Source organism: Muscardinus avellanarius (assembly GCF_963383645.1).
Source record: "Muscardinus avellanarius genome assembly, chromosome: X".
NCBI lineage: Eukaryota > Metazoa > Chordata > Mammalia > Rodentia > Gliridae > Muscardinus > Muscardinus avellanarius.
In genome coordinates this window covers 66621039-66643506 of record NC_137792.1, presented here as the reverse complement: position 1 = coordinate 66643506, position 22468 = coordinate 66621039, and the positions used below count along the sequence as shown (strand labels likewise).

Sequence of the window (22468 nt, the reverse complement as noted above, 5' to 3'; positions counted from 1 at the left end):
TCTTTGTGAGTATGGGTACTGGGGTTGAACTCAGGTGCCTTCAATCTCTGAACTACATCCTGAATCCTTTTTATTTTGAAACAGGATCTAAGTTGATAAGAGACTTGCCAAATTACTAAGGATATCAGGGAAGTTGCTATCTTCCTGTCTCAGCCTCCTGATTCCTGAGATTACAGACGTGTGGCACCACACCTGGCTAATTGTATGTGTGTGTATGTATGTATGTGTGTGTGTGTGTGTGTGTGTGTATGTGTATATATATATATATATTTTTTTTTTTTTGTGGGTCTGGGATTGGAACCCAGGGGCATTCGACCTCTGAGCTACACCCCTGCCCTATTTTTTATTTTTTATTTTGAAACCGGGTCTCACTGAGTTGCAGAGGGCCTCACTAAGTAGCTGAGGCTGTCCGCAAACTGTAATCCTCCGGTCTCAGCCTCCCAAATGCTGGGATTACAAGCGTGCACCACCACGCCCAAATTGTATACTTTCAAATACACAATTTTACCACAATAAAAAAAGGTAGGCGTGGTGGTACAAACTGTAATCCCAGTACCTGGGAAGTTGAGACAGGAGGATTGCAGTTCACACCCAGCCGCAGCAACTTGTGAGGTCCTCCCCAACTTAGTGAGACTCTGCTTCCAAATAAAAAATAAAAAATAGGGCTTGGGATGTATCTTGGAGGTAGAATGTCCCTGTTTTCAATCCCCAGTTCCACATACACAAAAAAGGTGTGAACTAAAAATACCTTGATTTTTTCACTTTCTTTTCTCACTCGCTTTGCATTTTCTATAATATAAACAGTGCTCTTGTTGACTTCATTGTCAGCTCTGTGTCTCAGCCAATCCTCATATCCCTGGAAGAATAAATATAGCTTTATAATCAAGCTCAGAGAATGAAGCTGTTAATAAATGTCTATAACCTCCCATGAGGCAAGAGCAGATACAAATAACTGAAATATTAATTTCAACTCAGAATGCTAAAAAAACAAAGATGCACATACTTTGAAAACACCCTTTAGGTAAATAGCTTTAAGTTTCCTCCATTGTTCAGATAAAAATTAATATTATCAGATCCTTGATAACTGTGAAGGACTGTAATTTATTCTTTTAGTTCTACTCTTATTCAATTGAATGGCAATTGTCTCTACATTTTTAATTTGGAAAAGATCCATTCCTGTTTCGACCTTAATACAACTAAAAGGTCCTCATGATGCCAGATCCTTGATCTTGGACTATCCAAGAAGCATAAGAAATATATTTTTATTGTATAAAGTTTTTAAAAGTAATTAAAGATCTAATGGTCTATTTTCTTCGGGCTTTCTGTGAAGAGTAGATTTAAACCAAAAGAACTAAGGAAAGAGGTTGCTCATTTGAGCATAACCTTCTATTTTTTATATACCTTTGCTTTTTTGTTGTAAGAATATCTGGACCTTTTCAAATAGAACTGTTTGAAAAATTTCTTCACACCTTCTCTTCCTTTTTTTCCCCCCTCAGGTATTCTATCCATTCCTCTTCCATCAGTCTTTTTGACAAAGCTAGGATATCACTTCATAGACTACATTCTGTGATGGTGGCTGAAGGAAAAAAGGCTATAACATGAACTAGTATTGGGAGTAGAATGAATCAGTAAAAGCCTTTGAGAACCACAATACTATTCTTGGAAGCAGTAATTTTATGACATTAAAAAATCCTAATAGCTGAAGGGAACACACATTCCAAAGGTCTTTATTTAGCAACCAAACACTTGAGAAAATTCTTATATTTCCTGGTAGGCATGATAGAAGACCAGATAACCCCAAGAGAAAAGGTAACCTGGTTCCCAATATTGTTAAGCAGGCTTTCATTCTGGAAGCTTTCATGGGGTACTTTTAAAAATTGCTTTGATAAAATATCTAAAAGTATGTTTGTAAATAATCAGATGCAGTAGACTAATGCAACAAATGATAAAGATTGTTAACCCATCCCTCTTCACCTCCAACTTTCTCTTTCCATTTTCAATTTCATCTGCAAATTTTCAAAGGCACCAGCATACAAAATGATCAAAATACTTCAGAGACATCCATTTAGCCCTCTGTGGCAATAAGCTCTGACAAGAAATAAAAATAAATGCCCCTTCTACATACTACCCTCTTCTGTATCAAAAAAAGTAAATAAAATTTAAGTATTTATGTTCCTGAGTTCTGTGCTATATGCAACAACTTCAAAAAATATTCACTGAAAGGAAAGTTTCAGTCAGATCAACCAAACTGGAACAATTATCAGACAATAAAATCCCACTTCACATTTACTGACTGAAATGAACCTTCTACCTATCTATATTCTTTATGTTCACACTCTCACACAGATATAGAGAAAGAAAGCAGGAAGTACATTAAGTATATGCCTTAGTCTTATTAACTGGGTGTTCAATGAGAGTCAAATAAAAATTAAATCCAATAAGGATAATGGCCATATTATATAAATATGAAAAAGAACCTTTGACAATGAAATTTAAACCAGCCTGGATGGGAGTGCAGATATAAGTGTAAGTAAGATATTTTACCTGCTTGATGGCTGTAACAGTTATAACAAAGAAAAGTGGAAGTCCACTGGTAACTGGGCTAGTTGGCGTGTCTACTGTGACCTAGGTAAAAATTAAATTGAAAATTAGCCATCCATCTATATACAGCATTTACAAGTTACAAACATTTCAGACAGAACTACAGACAACACATTCCAGTAGCAGGGTGAATGTTAATTTTTGTTAAAACAAAACCCATGAGCCAGGCGTGGTGGCGCATGCTTGTAATCCCCGTGCTTGGGAGGCTGAGACAGGAGGCTCGCACAGGTTCGAAGCCAGCCTCAGTTACTTAGTGAGGCTCTCAGCAACTTAGTGAGACCCTGTTTCCAAATAAAATAAAATAAAAATAATGAAACAAAACCCACACAACAGTCAAGTTTAAAAAAAATTCAGGCTTAGGCCGGGCATGGTGGTACATGCCTGTAATTCCTGCACTTGGGAGGCAGAGACAGGAGGATTGTGCAGGTTCAAAGCCAGCCCTGCTGGCTTAAGAGGCCCTGTTTCCAAAAAAAAAAGTGTAAAATAGGTCTGGTAGTGTAGCCCGGAGGTAGAAGGGCTTCCAGGAACCCCAGTACCACCAAAAATAAATAAATAAATAAATAAATTAATTAATTAATTTTTAAAAATTCAGGCTTAGTTTTATCTCAACTTAGATTAACATTTACCCCTTTACTAAAATATATCCATTCATTTATCACCTATTTGTTGAGTAGCATTCTGTCATCCTGTTAATTTCATTGTCAAAGGTTCTGTTTGTAAGAGGTCTGCTTTATCCAAGATAGAGGTAAGTCCCTGCCTTCATGCAGCAGGAGGCTCACAAGGTAAACCAGACATTAAATTGAATGTGTACATGCTGAGATTTGAAGAGCAAACAGGAGTCACCTATATCAAAGGTGGCTTTCCAGGTACAGTGAACAGTATATGCAAAGTCTCTATGATAGCGGAACAATGGCATGTGTAAAAGAAAATAAAAGAAGCCAGTGGCAGGAGGCAGTGTGTTGTGAAATGGGGCTAGAGAGGGAAGAAGGGACCAGACTGTGCAGAACCCATTAGGCAAGAGTAAACTTATTCATTCTTCATTTCACAAAGAATGGGAAATCCTACAAGGTTTTAGGCAAGGAGATGTCATGTGAACAGAATTTCATCTTCAGAAGATTATTTTCAACGTCTCGTGGCAAAAGGACTAGAAGGGAATGAATGCAAGAGTGAAGGCAGGGAGTTAATCTATTTGGTAGGCTAATGCTATAATATAGGCGAAAATGATGGCTTCAACTAGTGTGGAAGCAGAAGACATGAAAAGAAGTACCGAAGCAATTGAGGAAACAAAAATAGCAAGACTGATATGGAATTATATATTAGTATCGATTAAAGATATCATCTTGCCAAGTGTGGTGGCACATGCTTGTAATCCCAGTACTTGGGAGGCTGAGTCAGGAGGATCATAGTTCACTGACACAGCCTTAGCTACATAGTGAGGCCCTCCACAACATAGTGAGAACTTGTTTCAAAAGAAAGAATAAAAAATAGGGCTGAGGTATAGTTTCGAGGTAGAATACCCCTGGGTTCCATCACCAGTACTGCAAAAAAAAAAAAAAAAAAAAAGTCATCTAAGACAGGCGTGGTGACACACACCTATAATCCCAGTCAATACTTGGGAGGCTGAGACAGGAGGATCACAGGTTCAAGGATATAGCCTCAGGGAGATTTTCAACAACCCAGAGATTGTTTCAAAATAAAGAAAGGTCTGATCTGAGGGTATAGCTTAGAGGTAGAATGTCCTGGGTTCAATCCCAGCACCACAAACAAAAAAAGGTTTTGCAAGCATCTGGTTAATATTCCTGGGGAAATGTTAACATACTGAAAATACTGAGAACCAGATTTAAGGCAGTGATTATGACTTCAATCTGCCTTCACAACTAAGTCTCATCTCCAACCTCTAACTAGATATATTCCTGCCATAGATAAGTGCACACATGAGGCTTTTACAAGGCTTTGTATCTTCATGCAATCTTTTCCCTATTCCCAATACTAGTCTAGCATTTTTCACCAAATAAACATCTACTAACTCTTAAAAAAAAAAAACAACTCATTTCAGTATGGCCTACTTTTGAAGCATTCTTCAGCTCCTCTTGAGTAAAAAAAAAAAAAAAAAAAAGCCACAATTACCATTGTATATTCAGAATTTTATGCATGGTAATTGAATGATTTTTACTCTCTTAAATGAATACAGGACTGTCTTCTTAGCAATAACATAAATTCCTTAGGGTAGAAAAGCCCTATCTTGATATTCATTATATCTGTTATTGTTTTTGTTGTGCATGGCACACACCAGGTACTTGGTATACACTTGCTAAAATGAACTAAAAGGCACTGCCCACAAAGTAGAATGGCTCTTATAAGCAGGGTTCACTATGTAGTTTATTTTATTACTCTAGGACATCAGACCATAGATCTAATGGAATTCATTTTCAAATATTCCATAATTCAGTACTGAAATTGGCTCTTTCTTATATCCCAGACTTGTTTTAAGAAGCAGGAATAAATTGAATTATAATGTCATTTACTCAAAGTCTCCATATTAATAAATAAAAGCTTTTAACAACAAAGCATTTGAGAAATTTCACTGGGATTTTGATGCTTCATGTAAAAATGAGATGAGGAAAAAAGTAACTTTACTGTAGTAAAATTCTTAAGGGGTATTACAGTGAAATGAAGATTTTAATACTTTATAGACATAAAATAGAACATGCAATTTAAAATGTCTAAAATTTTAAATGCAAAAGAGTAGAAACAACACAGAAAATCCAATCAATCTACTAGGCTTTCACACTTCAAAGAAGAAAGAGTGAGGTGGAGCAAAACTGGTAAATCAGGATGATAAGTGATTAAGTTTTCAATTAGGCTGGAATGGTGTTTAACAAAGTAAAATTATTAAAGTATTTTTGTTTTTTTTACATATAAATACTTTAAATAGTATATGAGATATATTTCTAGAATGAATAAATATAAAATCCATAAAAATTTAAAGGTAACAATGAAATAAAATTAGCAAGTTTTCTAATAAAAATACAACTTCTGAAATTTATATAATCATATAGATCATAAGAAATAATTATTTCCACTTCATAAAAATCATGTTATAATAAGTTCTACAACATGTTTATTTTTAATCATAGGACATTATTTTTTTTTGGTATTGGGGATGGAACCCAGGGGCATTTTACCTCCGAGTGACACCTCCAGCCCTATTTATTTTTCTTTATTTCAAAACAGGGTCTCACTGAGTTGCAAAGGGCCTCACTAAGCAGCGGAGGCCGTCTGAGAACCACAATCCTCCTGTCTTAGCCTCCCGATTGCTGGGATTACAAGCACACGTCACCACTCCCGGCTATTTTTAGTCATAGGACATTTTAACGTTAGAAATTATTTGAACAATAAAGATTCTCAAAGGTGAATAGCTCTTTATGAAGCTCTTACCTGTACAAGGAAAATGATGAGAAAATAAAAATTTGCAATTCTTCTAAACTGCTCAAACAGATTCTTTGGGAGGAAATTCCAAAGTGTATACTACAAGAAAGGAAGAAAATTTATTAGAAAGAAAACTTGAAAAATCCTAAGAGTAATGACTCACTGGAGTCGAGATTATCATGTAAACTGATATTTATTATATTGATTATGTCAAATACTTTGAAACTCAAACCTCATTCATACATTTATAAGTATATTTGAAAATGAAGTTTTACTCTGAGCATTACAATGGCCATTTAATTCCTTACTTTTGGTTTCTCTAAGCCAATCTAAAATAGGTTCCTTGAAATATGCTCCCCTGTTATCCTATAGTAATACTTCCTTAATTGCATTCATTACAGTGATTTATGAATATATATATTTGTATTATAGTTTCTGCCTCAAAAAGCAATATTTCTTCAGGGGTAGGTTGCCCATTTGTCTTGTTTATTTTGCCCCAACACCTAGTACAGTGTCTGGTACAAACTACATAATTACTTGGATAAATGAATAAACAAATTAGTTTCCATGGCTCAGATAAACTTTGAGTCCTGATCATCATCAGAGATAAAATTCTGTACCAACCAGTATTTCTCTTCTTCATGAGAACTAAGAATATACATAGCCCTGGGTACACAGAAAACCCTAAGTCAGAGAGGGCTTTCACTTTAATTAACAACATAACACTCTGGACTCTGGGTTTTGGGAAATGTTTTAATGGCAAATTAAACATGGACAGAAAGAAATAATTCATTGGCTACATAACATAACACATGTACTTTCTTACTGAAACCTTGAGAACAAGGACTGTGTCACTTATAAGTCACTAGAAGAAGTGGAATTTTATAGATGTCTTAGAGACTGAAAACTATGAAGAAATATTTCTTAATCTAGAGAGAAATGTTTCTTAACATAAAAGGCTAAATTTATATTTGTAATGTCTCCATTCAAACTAACTGCATAATATGTGAGCATATCCGTTAATAAGGTGATTAAGCAGCACTAAGTTGCAGAGTACGACAGAGTATAAGGGACTTTACTACGTGTGTGTGTGTGTGTGTGTGTGTGTGTGTGTGTGTGTGTGTATTTGGTGGTACTAGAGATCGAATCTTAGGGCATTCTACCTCTGAGCTACACATCCAGCCCTTTTTTATTTTGAAACAGGGTCTCACTAGGTTTCTGAGAATCTCCCTATGTTGCTGAGGCTGTCCTCAAACCTGTGACTCTCCTATTTTAGCCTCCCAAGTGCTGGAATCACAAGGGTATGTTATAAAGTCCAGCTTAACCTCTCTTTTTAAAAAGGCTTATGGGCTCAAATTAAGAGAATACCATGAGAATGAATACAAATTGAAGCAAACATATTCAGTGGTGCAATTCCATTAAAGCCATAAGCCAACTCTGAAGGGTTTTCCCTTGAGGTCCAAGGAAGTGCTTCAGAAAGGATCATATAGAATTGTACAGAGATGCCCATTATTTGGGAGAAAAGAATCCCATATTTTCTTCTTTTCCTGAGATTCACAATGTATCTTATGGCCTAAAATTAAAAAAAAAAAACAAGTACCCCAAACCACTGATTCAGTCACTTTGAAGCTAATAGAGTCCAGACTGACTCTTAATTGTCCTAATTACTTGGGATTAATTTTCTAAAATAGTATGCTAACTTCAAACAACAGGCTAACAACTGAGCTACTGGTGAACTGACCTTCTGTTCCCAAATTTAAAAAAAATTAATGAGATTAAGTATTAAGAGTTGGAGTCCACTGTTAACACATCAAAAGAGAATACAGAGCCAGATGTCATTGTGTACACCTGTAATACCAATATTTGAGAGGCTGAGAAAATAGGACCGCAGGATCCAGAGCAGCCTCTGCAACTTAGTGAAACTCTCAGCAACTTAGCAAGAATCTATTTCAAAACAAAAAATAAAAAAGGGCAGGGGCTCAGAGTTAGAATTCCTCTGGGTTTAATCTCCAGTACCACATACACACAAAAAGACACAACCAGATATGGAGGTACGTGCCTACAATCACAGTATTTGAGATGCTGAGACAGGAGGATCCCAGGTTCAAGACAATCCTCAGCAATTTTGCAGCATAGTGAGACTGTTTCAAAACAAAACATAAAATAAGGCTAAAGGTGTAGCTCATGATAGGTCCAATCCCCAGAACACATTTTTGTTGCTGTTGTTTCTAAACCCTGTTACTATATACCATTTTTTTAAATTTGGGGGTACTGGTTTTCTAACCCAGTACATCTAGCACACTAGTTCTACCACTCATCTACATCCCTGACCCAACTAGTTTTATGTTACTAAATGAGATGTTTCTTGAAGAATTCTGGTTATGTCCTTCATAGGAAGGTATTGTTATATGCCCGCTTCTCTCCTTCACTGGGGCTTCAGCTATTTATTGAAGACCTCAGGGTGTCATAAGCTCATATCACAGCTGCCTATCACAAGATTTTTTTTTGCAGGGCTACGGATTAAAAGCAGAGCCTCAAAAATGTTCTACCAATTAGTTACACCCCAAAGCTCTTTATATGGCCAGGCTCTTTATTTGGCTAGGTGCAGTGGCACAGACTTATAAACTTAGTACTTGGAAGGCTGAGACAGGAGGATCAAAGGTCCAAGGTCATATGGAAAAACTTATCCATATACCCATTAATCAAGAAATCTTGATTAAAACTTACATTCTGGCCATTTACTCCACTGATTTAATTAAAAGTCATATTAATGTTCATTTCATTCCTTTTTATATACTACAAGTATAACATTCTGATGTTAATCAGGTAAAATATACTTTTTAGAGTTTTCTAATTAAAAGTGAAATTAAATTATAGCTATATATACCAAGTTGCTCAAATTAACTTGTTTATCTAAAATGTGGACTTTTAGGCTTGGTGAGTTGCCACAAAACAGTATTAATCACAGGTAGAAAATGTGTATAGTAGATATTTTAGACACAAATAGTATTTTAGTCTTAAGTTCTTTCTCATAGAATTCAGTAAATGGCTATTTTATTCTATGTTTATATACAAATATAAACTTAAAAAGCAATCTCAATATTTAGGACACGTTTAAAGCTGTTTGTACAAAATAATGCCCAAAACTTTCTAAACATTTTTATCTGCTTTGTAGTCAATTAAACAATTTGTATACAAGTGTGGCCTCTCAAAGTAATATTATGTAAAAAAATAGTGGGGGGCATTGGGCTACAGGTGAAGATGGTAGTCTCCACAGAAGTTAAAGTTACTCATAATTTTTGCTTGTTGAAAGAACTTAAAGAAGGTCAAAAGGGAGTAGGCGATGACATGGTAAGCTGGGGACTTGAAGATGAGGAAGATATGACACTAAAAAGGTGGACATGCATGATTATTGGGCCACAAAGGACAAATAATGAAAAAAAGCTCCTCCATCAGTTATATTTGTAACAAAAAATAATATGAATGGAATAAATAATTCAAGTGAGAAGGTGGATGTGCAAAGCATACCAGTGTTAGCAAAATGGCAAAATTCATATAGCATTAAAGTTTTACTTCATGAGCTAAGATGTATAATGATATTCAAAGAAAATATGAAGCTTCCACAGCCAACAGAAAGACAGACATACAACAATTAATTTTAGTGGATCTCACAATTGTCTTAAACAACCTTCTACTCATATTGAGATCTTGATTAAATATTACAATGCAAAATACCTACATATCACATAAAAATGCCACCTGGTAAACATGAGCTGGACATTTGTAAAAATATACTTAATAGATATAAAAAGATTATGTTTTCAGGTAACAGAAGAAAAAAACCAGCACAATTTTTCTTTCTTTTGTTAAGGCACTGTCATTTAAATGTGAACCTTGAAATAGAATTCAGGTTTGCAAGAAGAAAACATGGCAAAAAAAAATGTCAGATGTCAGTGGAAATGTGTCTGAAAAGAAAAATCTCAAGGAAAAAAAAAGAGAAAGGTCTTGCATTAAACCATCTCACTTAATGAATGTACTACGGTTGAAATTGTTTAACATAACAGGTACAATGAATATTGTCATAAATTGTGGTAATTGTTGAAGCAGTGTGGGTACTGAATACCAGTAGTATCAAAATATGTCCAGGATTGATTTGATATTTGTATTTATAATAAAATGGTTGGGAGATGGGTGAATTTCTGTTAAGAGCTTGTGTTATGTGTAAGAAACATGGCAAAAATTTGTTCATAATCTTTGTTTAATAAACCATGCATTTAAGTTTAAGTTGACAAAAAAGAAATAGGTGTATGAATATTTGCTTTTGAGATTAAAGTTAGTTTTAAAAAGCAATCCAGCTGCCGGGCGTGGTGGCGCATGCTTGTAATCCCCGCGATTGGGAGGCAGAGACAGGAGGATCGCGCAGGTTCGAAGCTAGCCCCGCGCGCTAGCTTAGGAGACCCTGTTTCCAAATAAAAATGCAAAAATAGGTCTGGGAGTGTAGCCTGGAGGTAGAAGGGCTTCCAGGAACCCCAGTACCACCAAAAAAAAAAAAAAAAAAGCAATCCAGAAAACACTTCCACTCAGGATAGCCCACAAAACAATAACATACTTAGGAATAAACTTAACCAAAGAGATAAAAGACCTCTACAAAGAAAATTATTAAATATTGAAAAAATAAATCAAAGAAGATCTTAGAAGATGGAAAGATCTTCCATGTTCATGGATTGGCAGAATAAATATCATCAAAATGGCCATACTTCCAAAAGTGATCTACAGATTCAATGCAATACCCATTTAATTACCAAGGTCATTCCTCACAGACATAGAAAAAGCAGTTCTTAAATTCATATGGAACAATAAAAAACCCAGAATAACCAAAGTATTTCTCAGCAACAAAAATAATGCAGGAGGAATCACAATACCTGACTTTAAACTATACTACAAAGCCATAGTAATAAAAATCAGCATGGTCCCTGCAGAAAAACAGATATATAGACCAATGGAGCAGAACAGAAGACTCAGAAACAAATCTGCACACTTATAGCCAATTGATTTTTGACAAAGGGGCCAAAAACATACACTAGAAGACAGTCTATTCAACAAATGGTGTTGGCAAAACTGGATAACCATATGCAGAAAAATGGAAATAAACCCCACCTTCTCACCCTGCACAAGAGTCAATGCAAGATGGATCAAAGACTTGGAAATTAGTCCAGAAACCTTGAGGTTCCTTGAATAGGGTATAGGTCCAACACTGCAACACATAGGAACAGGTAAAAACTTTCTCAACAATACCAAAAAGGCACAAGAAACTAAAACGCGAATCAATTCATGGGATTGCAATAAACTGAAGAGCTTTTGTACAGCAAAAGAAACTATCAAGAACCTCAACCGAGAGGCAACAGAATGGAAGATTTTTGCCACCTACTCCTCTGAGAGAGGGCTAATATCTAGAATATACAGAGAACTCAAAAAACTTAGCACTAAGAAAACAATAACCCAATCAAAAATGGGCAAGTAAACTAAACAGACACCTCATGGAAGAAATTTAAATGGCCAATAAATGCATGAAAAAATGCTCAACATTATTAGCTATCAAGAGAAATGCAAATCTAAACTACCCTGAGATCTCACCTAACTCCAACTAGAATGGTAATCATTCAAAACACAACAACAAATTCTGGAAAGGATGTGGAGAAGTGGAAACTCTAATACACTGTTGGTGGGACTACAAATTAGTGCAACCGCGTTGGAAAATAGTATGGAGGATCCTCAGAAGAATGGGAACGAACTTACCATATGATCCAGCAATACCATTTCTGGGTATCTACCCAAAAGAATGGAAATCAAACTACCAAACTAATACATGTGTACTTATGCTCATGCTGCACAATTCACCATTGCCAAACTAAGGAACCAGCCAAGATGTCCATCAACAGATGAATGGATTACAAAATGATTTCTATTCAGCCATAAAGCAAAACACAATTATGTCATTTACAGTGAAATGGATGGAACTGGAGAACATTATGCTAAGTGAGATTTGTCAGTCACAAAAAATAAGAAATTAGATCTCTCCCTAATATGCGGAAGCTAGGGAGAAAATGAGTCATAGGAGGAACTGTAGACAAAGAAAGAGATACTACAGATGAGCAAATAAGGTGAACTAACTGAAGGGATGGGAGGGGGAGAGGGAAATTCTCTAATGCACATGATGTACTTTAATAAACATATCAATGTCAATCACTAAGCCAAACATAAGGAGGGAGGGAGAGGGAATGGAGCTGGAATTGAGTAAGGGCTAAGTAGGTAAAATGTGCATGTATGCCTCCACCGTCTTGTACTCCATTAGGATGCATGACTACAATGCACCAATAAAAAATTTGAAAATGTAAACAAATATGGAACATGTCCTCAGGAAAAATTGTAGAGAGGGCCACCAACTCAAACATCTACCACATAATTTAATTTGAATCCATGATCTTGTAATTTTACTAAACAAATTTCCAAATTTAAAGGAGGTGAGCTGAAGACAGAATCAGCTATAGGAGTCCATTAATTTAATGAAAAAGTGGTTAGCAAAAAGTGCTTAGCTGGGCGTGGTGGCCCATGCTTGTAATCCCCAAGCTTGGGAGGAGGAAACAGGAGGATTGCACAGGTTCGAAGCCAGCAGCGCTGGCTTAAGAGACCCTGTTTCCAAATAAAAATATAAAATAGGTCTGGGAGTGTAGCCCGGAAGTAGAAGGGTTTCCAGGAACCCCAGTACCACACACACACAAAAAAAGTTTAGCATGAAGAATCTTGTTTTTATCTGAAGTTTCCTAGACTTTCAGTTTACCATTAAAAATGATAATGGGTAGGCTAAAGCTCCAAATAACATGTTTTAATGTGTCTGTATAGCACAAGAGAAGACGAAATAGGTAAAGACAAAGTAGAACCCATTTAAAGTAACTAATAAATTGAGTAGCCAGTTGAACTATCAGAATGACTGATATTTCTGACTACTAGAAGCGTTTGGATGCAATGGATTAAAATAGTTTTAAGATCAGTTGTGAATAAGCAGCTCTATCATAGTAACTATTCACTCTGCAAAATTACCAAATCCATTTAATTATCATCTCTCAATGTAGGCATTAAATACAATATTGAGGTTCATAGTAGTCAACTTTTATTTCATAATCAACATCACATAGCACTGTTCTTTTCCACAATAACTTCATAATGAGGAACAAGAAGAGCTGCTGGAAAAAATGGAATCTGAATTTAAAAACTTTAGTCACTTTCACAGCCAGGCATAAGGTTGCATGCTACAGTGGTTGAGACAGGAGAATTATGGATTGGAGGCTGGCCTCAGCAACTTAGTAAGAACCTGTTTCAAAGAATAAATGAAAAGGGTTGTGGGGTTTTTTTTTTTCAGAGGTACAACGCCCCTGGGTTCAATCTCCAGTATAAAAAAATTAAAAAAGCATGTTCATAAAGTTAAAGATAAGCCAAATAAACTACTGGTGATGATTATTTTTTGTGTGTAGGTACCAGTGACTGACATGAGAGGTACTATATCTCTGACCTACCTTATTTTTTACTTTGAAAGAAGGTCTTACTAAGTTGCTGAAGCTGGGTATGAAACCATGATTCTCCTTTCTCAATCTCTGAATTACTGGGATTACAGTCATGCATCATCAGGCCCAGCTTGATTGTGATTTTTTTTATATATAAGGAGAAATGCTAGTGTAACGTTAGGCCTGAAACTGTGATTCAAGACAAGCTTAAACATGAGTATACCTTCAAAATGAATAAATTGAGCCAGAAATATTGGCAAAACTTGTAATCACAGTACTTGGAAGGCTAAGAGAGGAGGATTGCAGGTTGGTGGCCAGTCTGAGGAATTAAGTGAGGCCTTTTACAACTTAATGAGATCTTGTTTCAAAATAAAAATAATAAAATAGTGCTGGTGAATAACATGTATTAATTTGTGTATGTTGAACCAGCTTTGCTTTGCTGGGATCAAACTGACTTGGTTGTGATGCACAATTCTCTTGTTATGGTTTTGAATGCATATAGCTAGTATTTTGTTTAGAATTGTTGTATCTATGTACATCAAGGATATTGGTCTGTAATATTCCTTTCTTGAGGTATCTTTGTTTTGGGGATTAATGTGATACTGGCCTCATAGAAGAAATTTGGGAGAATTCCATCTGCTGCAACTTCCCAGAACAATTTGTGAAGTATTGGGATTAGTTCTTCACTGAAGGTTTTGTAGAATTCAGATGGAAACACATCAGGGCCTGGGCTTTTCTTTGATGGCAGAATTTTATTGCTGTTTCTATTTCTTTGTTTGCTATTGGTTGATATAGGCTTGTGAGAACAAAAACCACATGATCATATCAATAAATGCTGAAAAAGCATTTGACAAAATCCAACACTCATTTTCTGTTAAAAGCACCGCAGATTTGCCTGGTGTGGTGGTGCACGCTTATAATCCCCTCACTTGGGAGGCAGAGACAAGGGGATTGCACAGGTTTGAAGCCAGCCTTGCTGGCTTAAGAGACCCCATTTCCAAATAAAAATATAAAGATAGGCCTGGGAGTGTAGCCTGGAGGTAGAAAGGTTTCCAGGAACCCAAGTACCACCACCAAAAACAAACAACACTGCAGATTTGGAATAGAAGGAACGTATTTCAACATCAAGGCAAAATACAATAAACTCAAAGCCAACATCATTTTGAATGGGGAAAAAAATTCAGGAATTTTCTCTAAAATCAGAAACAACACAAGGATGCCCATTATCACGGCTCCTTTTCAATATAGTTCTCGAGACTCTTGCCACAGCAATGAGAAGGAAATCAAAGGAATTCAAATAGGAAGAGAAGAATTTAAACTATCCTTATTTGCAGATGACATGATCCTTTATCTAGAAGGCCCAAGGAACTCAACCAAAAGACTAATGGAGCTGATTAACCAATTCAGCAAAGTTGCAGGATACAAAATCAATCTAAAGGAATCAGTCGCTTTTCTTTATGCCAAGGATGAATCCACAATGAAAGAAATAAAGAAAACAATTCAATTCACTATAACCTCAAAACTAATAAAATACCTAGAAATAAACCTAACCAAAGATGAAAAAGACGTCTACAACAAAAACTACAAAACATTAAAAAAATTGAAGAAGACCTTGGAAGATGGAAAATCACCCTTGCTGATGGACAGGCAGAATAAATATCATCAAAATGACCATTCTGCCAAAAGTGATCTATAGAATTAATGCAATTCCTATTAAAACACCAAAACCATTCTTAATAGACCTAGAAAAATCAGTCATGAATTTTATATGAAGAAAGAAAAGTCCCAGAATAGCCAAAGCAATCCTCAGCAATAAAAACCAGGCAGGAGGCATCACAATCCCAGACTTCAAATTATACTATAGAGCAACAGGAGTAAAAACAGCATGGTATTGGCACGACAGGCATAATGACCAGTGGAATAGAATAAAAGATACAGAAACAGCCGGGCATGGTGGCGCACACTTGTAATCCCCGCGCTTGGGAGGCAGAGACAGGAGGATCGCGCAGGTTCGAAGTCAGCCGCGCGCGCTGGCTTAGGAGACCCTGTTTCCAAATAAAAACGTAAAAATAGGTCTGGGAGTGTAGCCCGGAGGTAGAAGGGCTCCCAGGAACCCCAGTACCACCAAAAAAAAAAAAAAAAAAAAAAAGATACAGAAACAAACTCACACACCTATAGCCAATTGGTCTTTGACAAAGGGGCCAAACACATACACTGGGGAAAAGACAGCCTTTTGAACAAATAGTGCTAGGAAAACTGGCTATCCATTTGTAGAAAGATGGATCTAAATCTTTACCTCTCACCGTGTACAGGAATCAACTGGAGATGGATCAAAGGCATGGAAATTAGACCAGAGACTGTGAAATTAGAGGAGGGCATAGGCTCAACACTCCAACATATAGGCACAGACAGTAACTTTCTCAACAAGACCTCCAAAGCATAGTAAATTAAAGCAAAAATTAACAAGTGGGATGGCACCAAACTAAGTTTCTTCTCATCAAAGGAAACCATCAAGAACCTAAAGAGAAAGCCTACAAAATGGGAGAAAATCTTTACCAGCTACCACTCTGAAGACTCTACACTAACAAAAAACCCAATCAAGAAATGGGCAACTGAATAGACACTTCACAAAAGAAGAGATACAAATGGCTAATAGATACATGAAAAGATGTTCCACATCATTAGCTATCAGGGAGATGAAAATCAAAACTATGCTGAGATTCCATCTACTCCCAATCAGAGTGGCAAGCTTCACAAAAGAGTAGACACTTCACAAAAGAAGAGATACAAATGGCTAATAGATACATGAAAAGATGTTCCACATCATTAGCCATCAAGGAGATGCAAATCAAAACTATGCTGAGATTCCATCTACTCCCAATCAGATTGGCAGGCATAAAGAAATCAAATAACAACAAATGCTGGAGGATGTAGGGAAAAGGAACTCTTTTACAGTGTTGGTGGGAGTGCAAACTAGTTTAGCCACTTTGGAGATCAGTGTGGAGATTCCTTATAAAACTGAGAATAGATCCACAATATTAGCTATACCACTCCTGAGTATCTTTCCAAAGGGGCTGAAATCAGAGAACTAAAATACCATATGCATATCCATGATCATATCAGCACAATTCATATAGCTCAAATATGGAACCAACCTAGGTCTCCATCAACAGATGAATGGATTGCAAAATTATGGGAAATAGACACAATGGAATTCTACTCAGTTTTAAAGAACAAAATCATGTCACTTGTAAGAAGACGGAAAGTCCTTGGAGAATATTATGTTAAGTGAGATCAGCCAAGTAAAGAAAGAGAAAGGAATTATGTTTTCTCTAATATGTCCAAACTAGGGAGTATTAGGGATATCAGAGGGACTCCAGACAGTGGAGGAGAATCCTCACCAAAGCTAAAATGGAAGGATAGGAGAGGAAGAAGGCTGAGGCTGATTAATGAAGGAACTACAATCTAATTTGTGTAAAAATATGAATATAGCATGGTTAACCTGGATACTCATTGTTGGAAGGAGGGAAAGGGAATTGTGTGGGGAGGGAGAGGGCACCAAGCACTGTCTGAATGTATGCCATTTTCAATATGTTCCACATAAAAATAAAAAATAAAATAGTGCTGGTGGTGTAGCTCAAATTTAGAATGCCCATAGATTCCATCCCTAGCACACCACAAACAGGCACGTGCGCATGTGCATGTAGACACACACAGATGAGGATCAGAATTTTAAAGGAAAAAACTGTAGAAGAAATATACCTTATGAAAGCTAAAAATCCTAATAATGTCTAGCACATGCAAAGTTCCTTTTGGGAATGAAGGAAATTTCCAAGTTTTGTACTAGCTATACAATTGTAATGATTCTTAAACGTCCCTGTAGAGTACATAATGGTAGTACAGTTGCAGAGAACAAATGTTTCTAAATAAATTATTAGTGTTACCAAGAGAAAAAGAACACTGATTTTACAAGTAAATAAAATTTAAAGTAGGTCAAAATCCTTGTGTTCAGTATCCCTTGAATTAACATTTATTCCCACTGTTACACTAACATTACTGATGGCATTTGTAAGCCAAAAAGGACCAAATTAAGAGAGAGTTACTTTTAGCATTGAAGGGTAGGGAAAGGAAATCAGCACTTGCTACAAGGGTGGAAGGCAGCTAGCATATACTACAATTTGTATATTTCTTCAATTAGAAGTTTCCAGTGTAGCGCTCACTTTGGCAATACAAATACTAAAATTGGAACAAGACTGAGAAAATTATCATGGCCCCTGTGCAAGGATGATATGCACATTTGTGAAGTATTTCATATTTTTCATAAATAAAGAAACCTGGGACACAATAGAAAAAAAATAAGTTTTCAGTGTAAATATAAGGAGTGAAGCCAGGCGTGGTGGCGCATTCGGGAAGCTGAGACCAGAGGATCGAGGTTTGGGGTCAGCCTCAGCTACTTAGTGAGGCCCTCTGCAACTCAGTGAGACCAGTTTCAAAATAAAGAATAAAAAAATATGACAGGGGGCATAGCTTGCAGGTCGAATGCTGGGTTCCATCCCCAGATCCGAATATATATATATATATATATATATATGGAGTGAAAAGATAATGTGAGAAAGAAAAAGCCCAAATATGATTTTCTTTGTCTCTACAGAGCACAGCTGAAAACCACTTTTTAAAGGAGAAGACTCCACACATTTAAAACACATATTGCCAGGTACGGTGACAAATGCCTGTATTCCCAGTACTTCAGAGCCTGAGAAAAGAGGCTGACAAGTTTGTAGCCAGCCTCAGCAACTTAGCAAGGCCCTGTTTCCAAAAATGTAAAAAAGTGTTTGGGGTGTAGATCAGAGGCTGAATGCCTCTAGGTTCAACCCTAGTAGTAAACAAACAAGTAAAATATAAATAAGTAAAGGTATATGAAATAAATATGTCATGTATCTCTTGGGCATAAAAAAACCAGAAATAGAACAAGTTAACCTCAAAGCCAGTAGAAGGCAGGAAATAATTAAAATCAGAGCAGAAAGTAATGACAGAAAGAAATACAAAAAATATGAGTTTTGAGAAGATAAATAATGACATATCCTTAGCCAAGCTAACCAAAAGAAAGAGAATAATGACCCAAATTAAGAAAAGAAGGAGATAATACAACAGATATAACAGAAATCCAGAGGATCGTAAGGAACTATGTTGAAAATTTATATTCCAACAAACTGGAATTCCAACAAATTGAAAAATTTCTCGACACATATGACCTACCTAAATTGAACCAAGGGGGTATAGAAAACCAAAACAAACCAATAACAAGCAATGAGATTAAAGAAGCAATAAAAAGCCTTCCAGAAAAGAAAAGACCAGGGCCTCATGAATTCTCAGCTGAAATTCTACAAGAACTTTATGGAAGAACTAGGCCCAAGTCTCCTCAAACTATATCTATGAAATAAAAAAAAAAACTTATTTTACAAAACCATTATCACCTGATACCAACACCAAATAAAGATATCTCAAGGAAAGATAATTACAGACCAACACCTTTCATGAACATAGATGCAGAAATTTTTATTTTTTACTTTATGTGATACTGGGGGTGAAACCTAGGGGCTTTTCTACCTCAAGGCTATACTCCCAGACCCATTTTATATTTTACTTGGAAACAGGGTCTCACTAAGTTGCTGAGAGCCTCACTAAGTAACTGAGGCTGGCTTCAAGCCTGCGCAATCCTTCTGTCTCAGCCTCCCAAGTGCTAGGATTACATGTGCCACCACGCCTGGTGATGCCGAAATTTTTAATAAAATACTAGCAATTCATATTTAAAACTGCATTAAGAAGATTGTACACCAAAAGCAAGTTTGTCTCATTCCAGTGACGCAAAGTGGGTTCAACGTATGAAATAAACAATCTAACACACAGAATGAATGAAGAAAACCATGTCTATATAATTTGATACTGAAAAAGTATATGACACAATCCAACATCCAGTCATGCTAAAAACACTGAAGAATTAGGGATATAATGCAACATGATAAGCTCAATATATAATAAACCCAAAGCTAACATCGTACTGAATGAGGGAATTTAAAAAAAATGTTCTTTTAAATACAGGAACAAAACAAAGATGCCTATTATCATCGCTCTGATTCATACAGTACTTGAAATTCTATCCAGAGCAGTAAGACAAGAGAAAGAAATTATAGGGATACAAATAAGGAAAGAAGTGAAATTATCTCTATTTTCAGACGACATGAATTCAACCCACAGACTTAAGAGCGCTGGAAAAAAACAAATCCTTCAGATTATACTACAGATCTATAGCAATAAAAGCATCATGGTATTGGCACAAAAACTGGCACATAGAACTATGTAACAGAAGATACAGAAACTCACAGCCAGTTGATGTGTGTGTGCACAAGAATTTATGCGTATGTGTTTTACTGGTGATTGAACCTCGGAGTATTCTACCTCCAAGCTACACCCCCATCCCTGTTTGGTTTTTATCTTAAAACAGGTTCTCATTAGGTTGATGAGTGTCTCAATACTTGCTGAGGCTGTCCTCAAACCTGTGATACTCCTGTCTTAGCTTCCCAGGTACTGGGATTAACAGGAATGCATCAAAACACCTGACTCCCAGTTGATTTTTGAGAAAGGAGCCAAAAACATACTCTGGCAGAAAAAAGCCGTTATAACAAATGGTGGTGGGAAAACTGGATATCCATATATAGAAAACTGAAATTAGATCTCTATATCTGACCCTATACAAAGGTCAAAACAAGATGAATCAAAGGCATGGAAATTAGACAAGAAGCTATGCAATTACTAGAAGAAATCATAGAACCCAAATTCCAACATAAAAGGTGGTAGAGACTTTCTCAATAAAACCCCCAAAGCTCAGGAAATAAAACAAAGAATCAATACATAAGATGGCATCAAATTAAAACACTTTTGTACAGCAAAAGAAGTCAAGAGCCCAAAGGCTACAGAAGGAGAGAGAATCTTGGCCAGTTATACTCTGATATTTTGGAGGTACCTCATAAAACTAAAAGTGGAACTATCATATGACTCAGCTATAACACTCCTCTGTATCTTACCTATAGAAGTAGAGTCAATGCTGGGCATAGGGGCACACAGGTTAACACCAGTACTTGGGAAACTGAGATAGGAGTATCATTGGTTTGAGGCTAGCCTCAGAAACTTACCAAGACTCTTCAAAATAGTACTAGAGACTCTAGCCAGAGCAATAAGGCAAGAAAAGGAAATCAAAGGAGTACAAGTAGGAAAAGAAAAACTAAAACTTTTACTATTTGTGGATGACATGATACTATATTTAGAAAACCCAAAAAACTCAACCAAAAGGCTTATAGAACTGATCAGCAAATTCAGCAATATGTCTGGATACAAAATCAATCTCAAAAAATCAGAAGCTTTTCTGTACACCAACCATAAATCCACTGAAAAAGAAATTCAGAAAACACTTCCACTCAGGATCTCCAACAAAAAAATAAAATACTTAGGAATAAACTTAACCAAGAAGGTAAAAGATCTCTACAAATAAAATTATAAAACACTGAAAAAAGAAATCGAAGATCGTAGAAGATGGAAGGACCTTCCATCTTCATGGATTGGCAGAATAAATATCATTAAAATGGCCATCCTCCCAAAAGTGATCTACAGATTTAAGGCAATGCCCATTAAACTACCAATATCATTCCTCACAGACATAGAAAAATCAGTCCTTAAATTTATCTGGAACAATAAAAAGCCCAGAATAGCCAAGGTAGTTCTCAGCAACAAAAACCACGCAGGAGAAATCACAATACCTGACATTAAACTATACTACAAAGCCATTGTAATAAAAACAGCATGGTACTGGCACAAAAAAAGATACATAGACCAATGGAGCAGAATATAAGACTCAGGAACAAATCCACACACTTTCAGCCAATTGATTTTTGACAAAGTGGCCAAAAATATACACTGGAAAAAAGATAGCCTATTCAACAAATGGTGCTGGCAAAACTGTTAACCATATACAGAAAATTGGAAATTAATCCCACTTTCTCACCCTGCGCAAGAATCAATTCAAGATGGATCAAAGACTTGGAAATCAAACCAGAGACCTTGAAGCTCCTTGAAGAGGACATAGGTCCAACACTGCAACACATAGGCACAGATAAACTCTTTCTCAACAAGACCCCAAAGGCACAACAAATTAAAAGGCGAATCAATATGTGGGATTGCATGAAACTGAAGAGCTTCTGTTCAGCAAAGGAAACTATCAAGAACCTCAACCGAGAGCCAACAGAATGGGAGATTTTTGCCACCTACACCACGGATATAGGGCTAATATCTAGAATATATAGAGAACTTAAGAAACTCAACACTAAAGAAACAAATTATCCAATAACAAAATGGGCAAGCGAACTAAATAGACACTTCACAAAAGAAGAAATTCAAATGGCAAATAAATGCATAAAAAATGCTCAACATTACTGGCAATCAGAGAGATGCAAATCAAAACTACCCTGAGATTTCACCTAACTCCAACTAGAATGGCAATCATTCAAAACACAAACAACAACAGATGCTGGCGAGGATGTGGAGAAGTGGGAACTCTAAAACATTGTTGGTGGGATTGCAAATTAGTGCAACCACTTTAGAAAACAGTATGGAGAATCCTCAGAAGAATGGGAACAAATCCACCATTTGGTCCAGCAATACCACTTCTGGGTATCTACCCAAAAGAGAGTAAACCAAGCTACCAAACTAATGCCTGTGTATCTATGTTCACAGCTGCACAATTCACCATAGCCAAACTGTGGAACCAGCTAACATGTCTATCAACAGATGAATGGATTACAAAACTGTGGGATATGTATACAATGGAA

The 22468-nt window shown here is 36.3% G+C and overlaps 1 protein-coding gene and 1 pseudogene across 2 annotated transcripts in view; one reads left to right on the top strand and one right to left on the bottom strand.

The window, feature by feature from the left end:
- Nucleotides 1-22468, bottom strand: part of ATP11C (ATPase phospholipid transporting 11C (ATP11C blood group)) — a gene marked incomplete at both ends in the record, with an annotated part of 220410 nt that overhangs the window by 94307 nt on the left and 103635 nt on the right. The window contains 3 exons of the mRNA XM_080719070.1: nt 749-856; nt 2545-2625; nt 6040-6129. Coding sequence (XP_080575196.1) covers nt 749-856; nt 2545-2625; nt 6040-6129 — 279 coding nt within the window. The remainder of the gene's footprint in view (nt 1-748; nt 857-2544; nt 2626-6039; nt 6130-22468) is intronic.
- LOC308278760 (ubiquitin-conjugating enzyme E2 variant 2-like) lies at nt 9292-9686 on the top strand (annotated as a pseudogene). Its single transcript has one exon. The product of its transcript is annotated as a ubiquitin-conjugating enzyme E2 variant 2-like (transcript).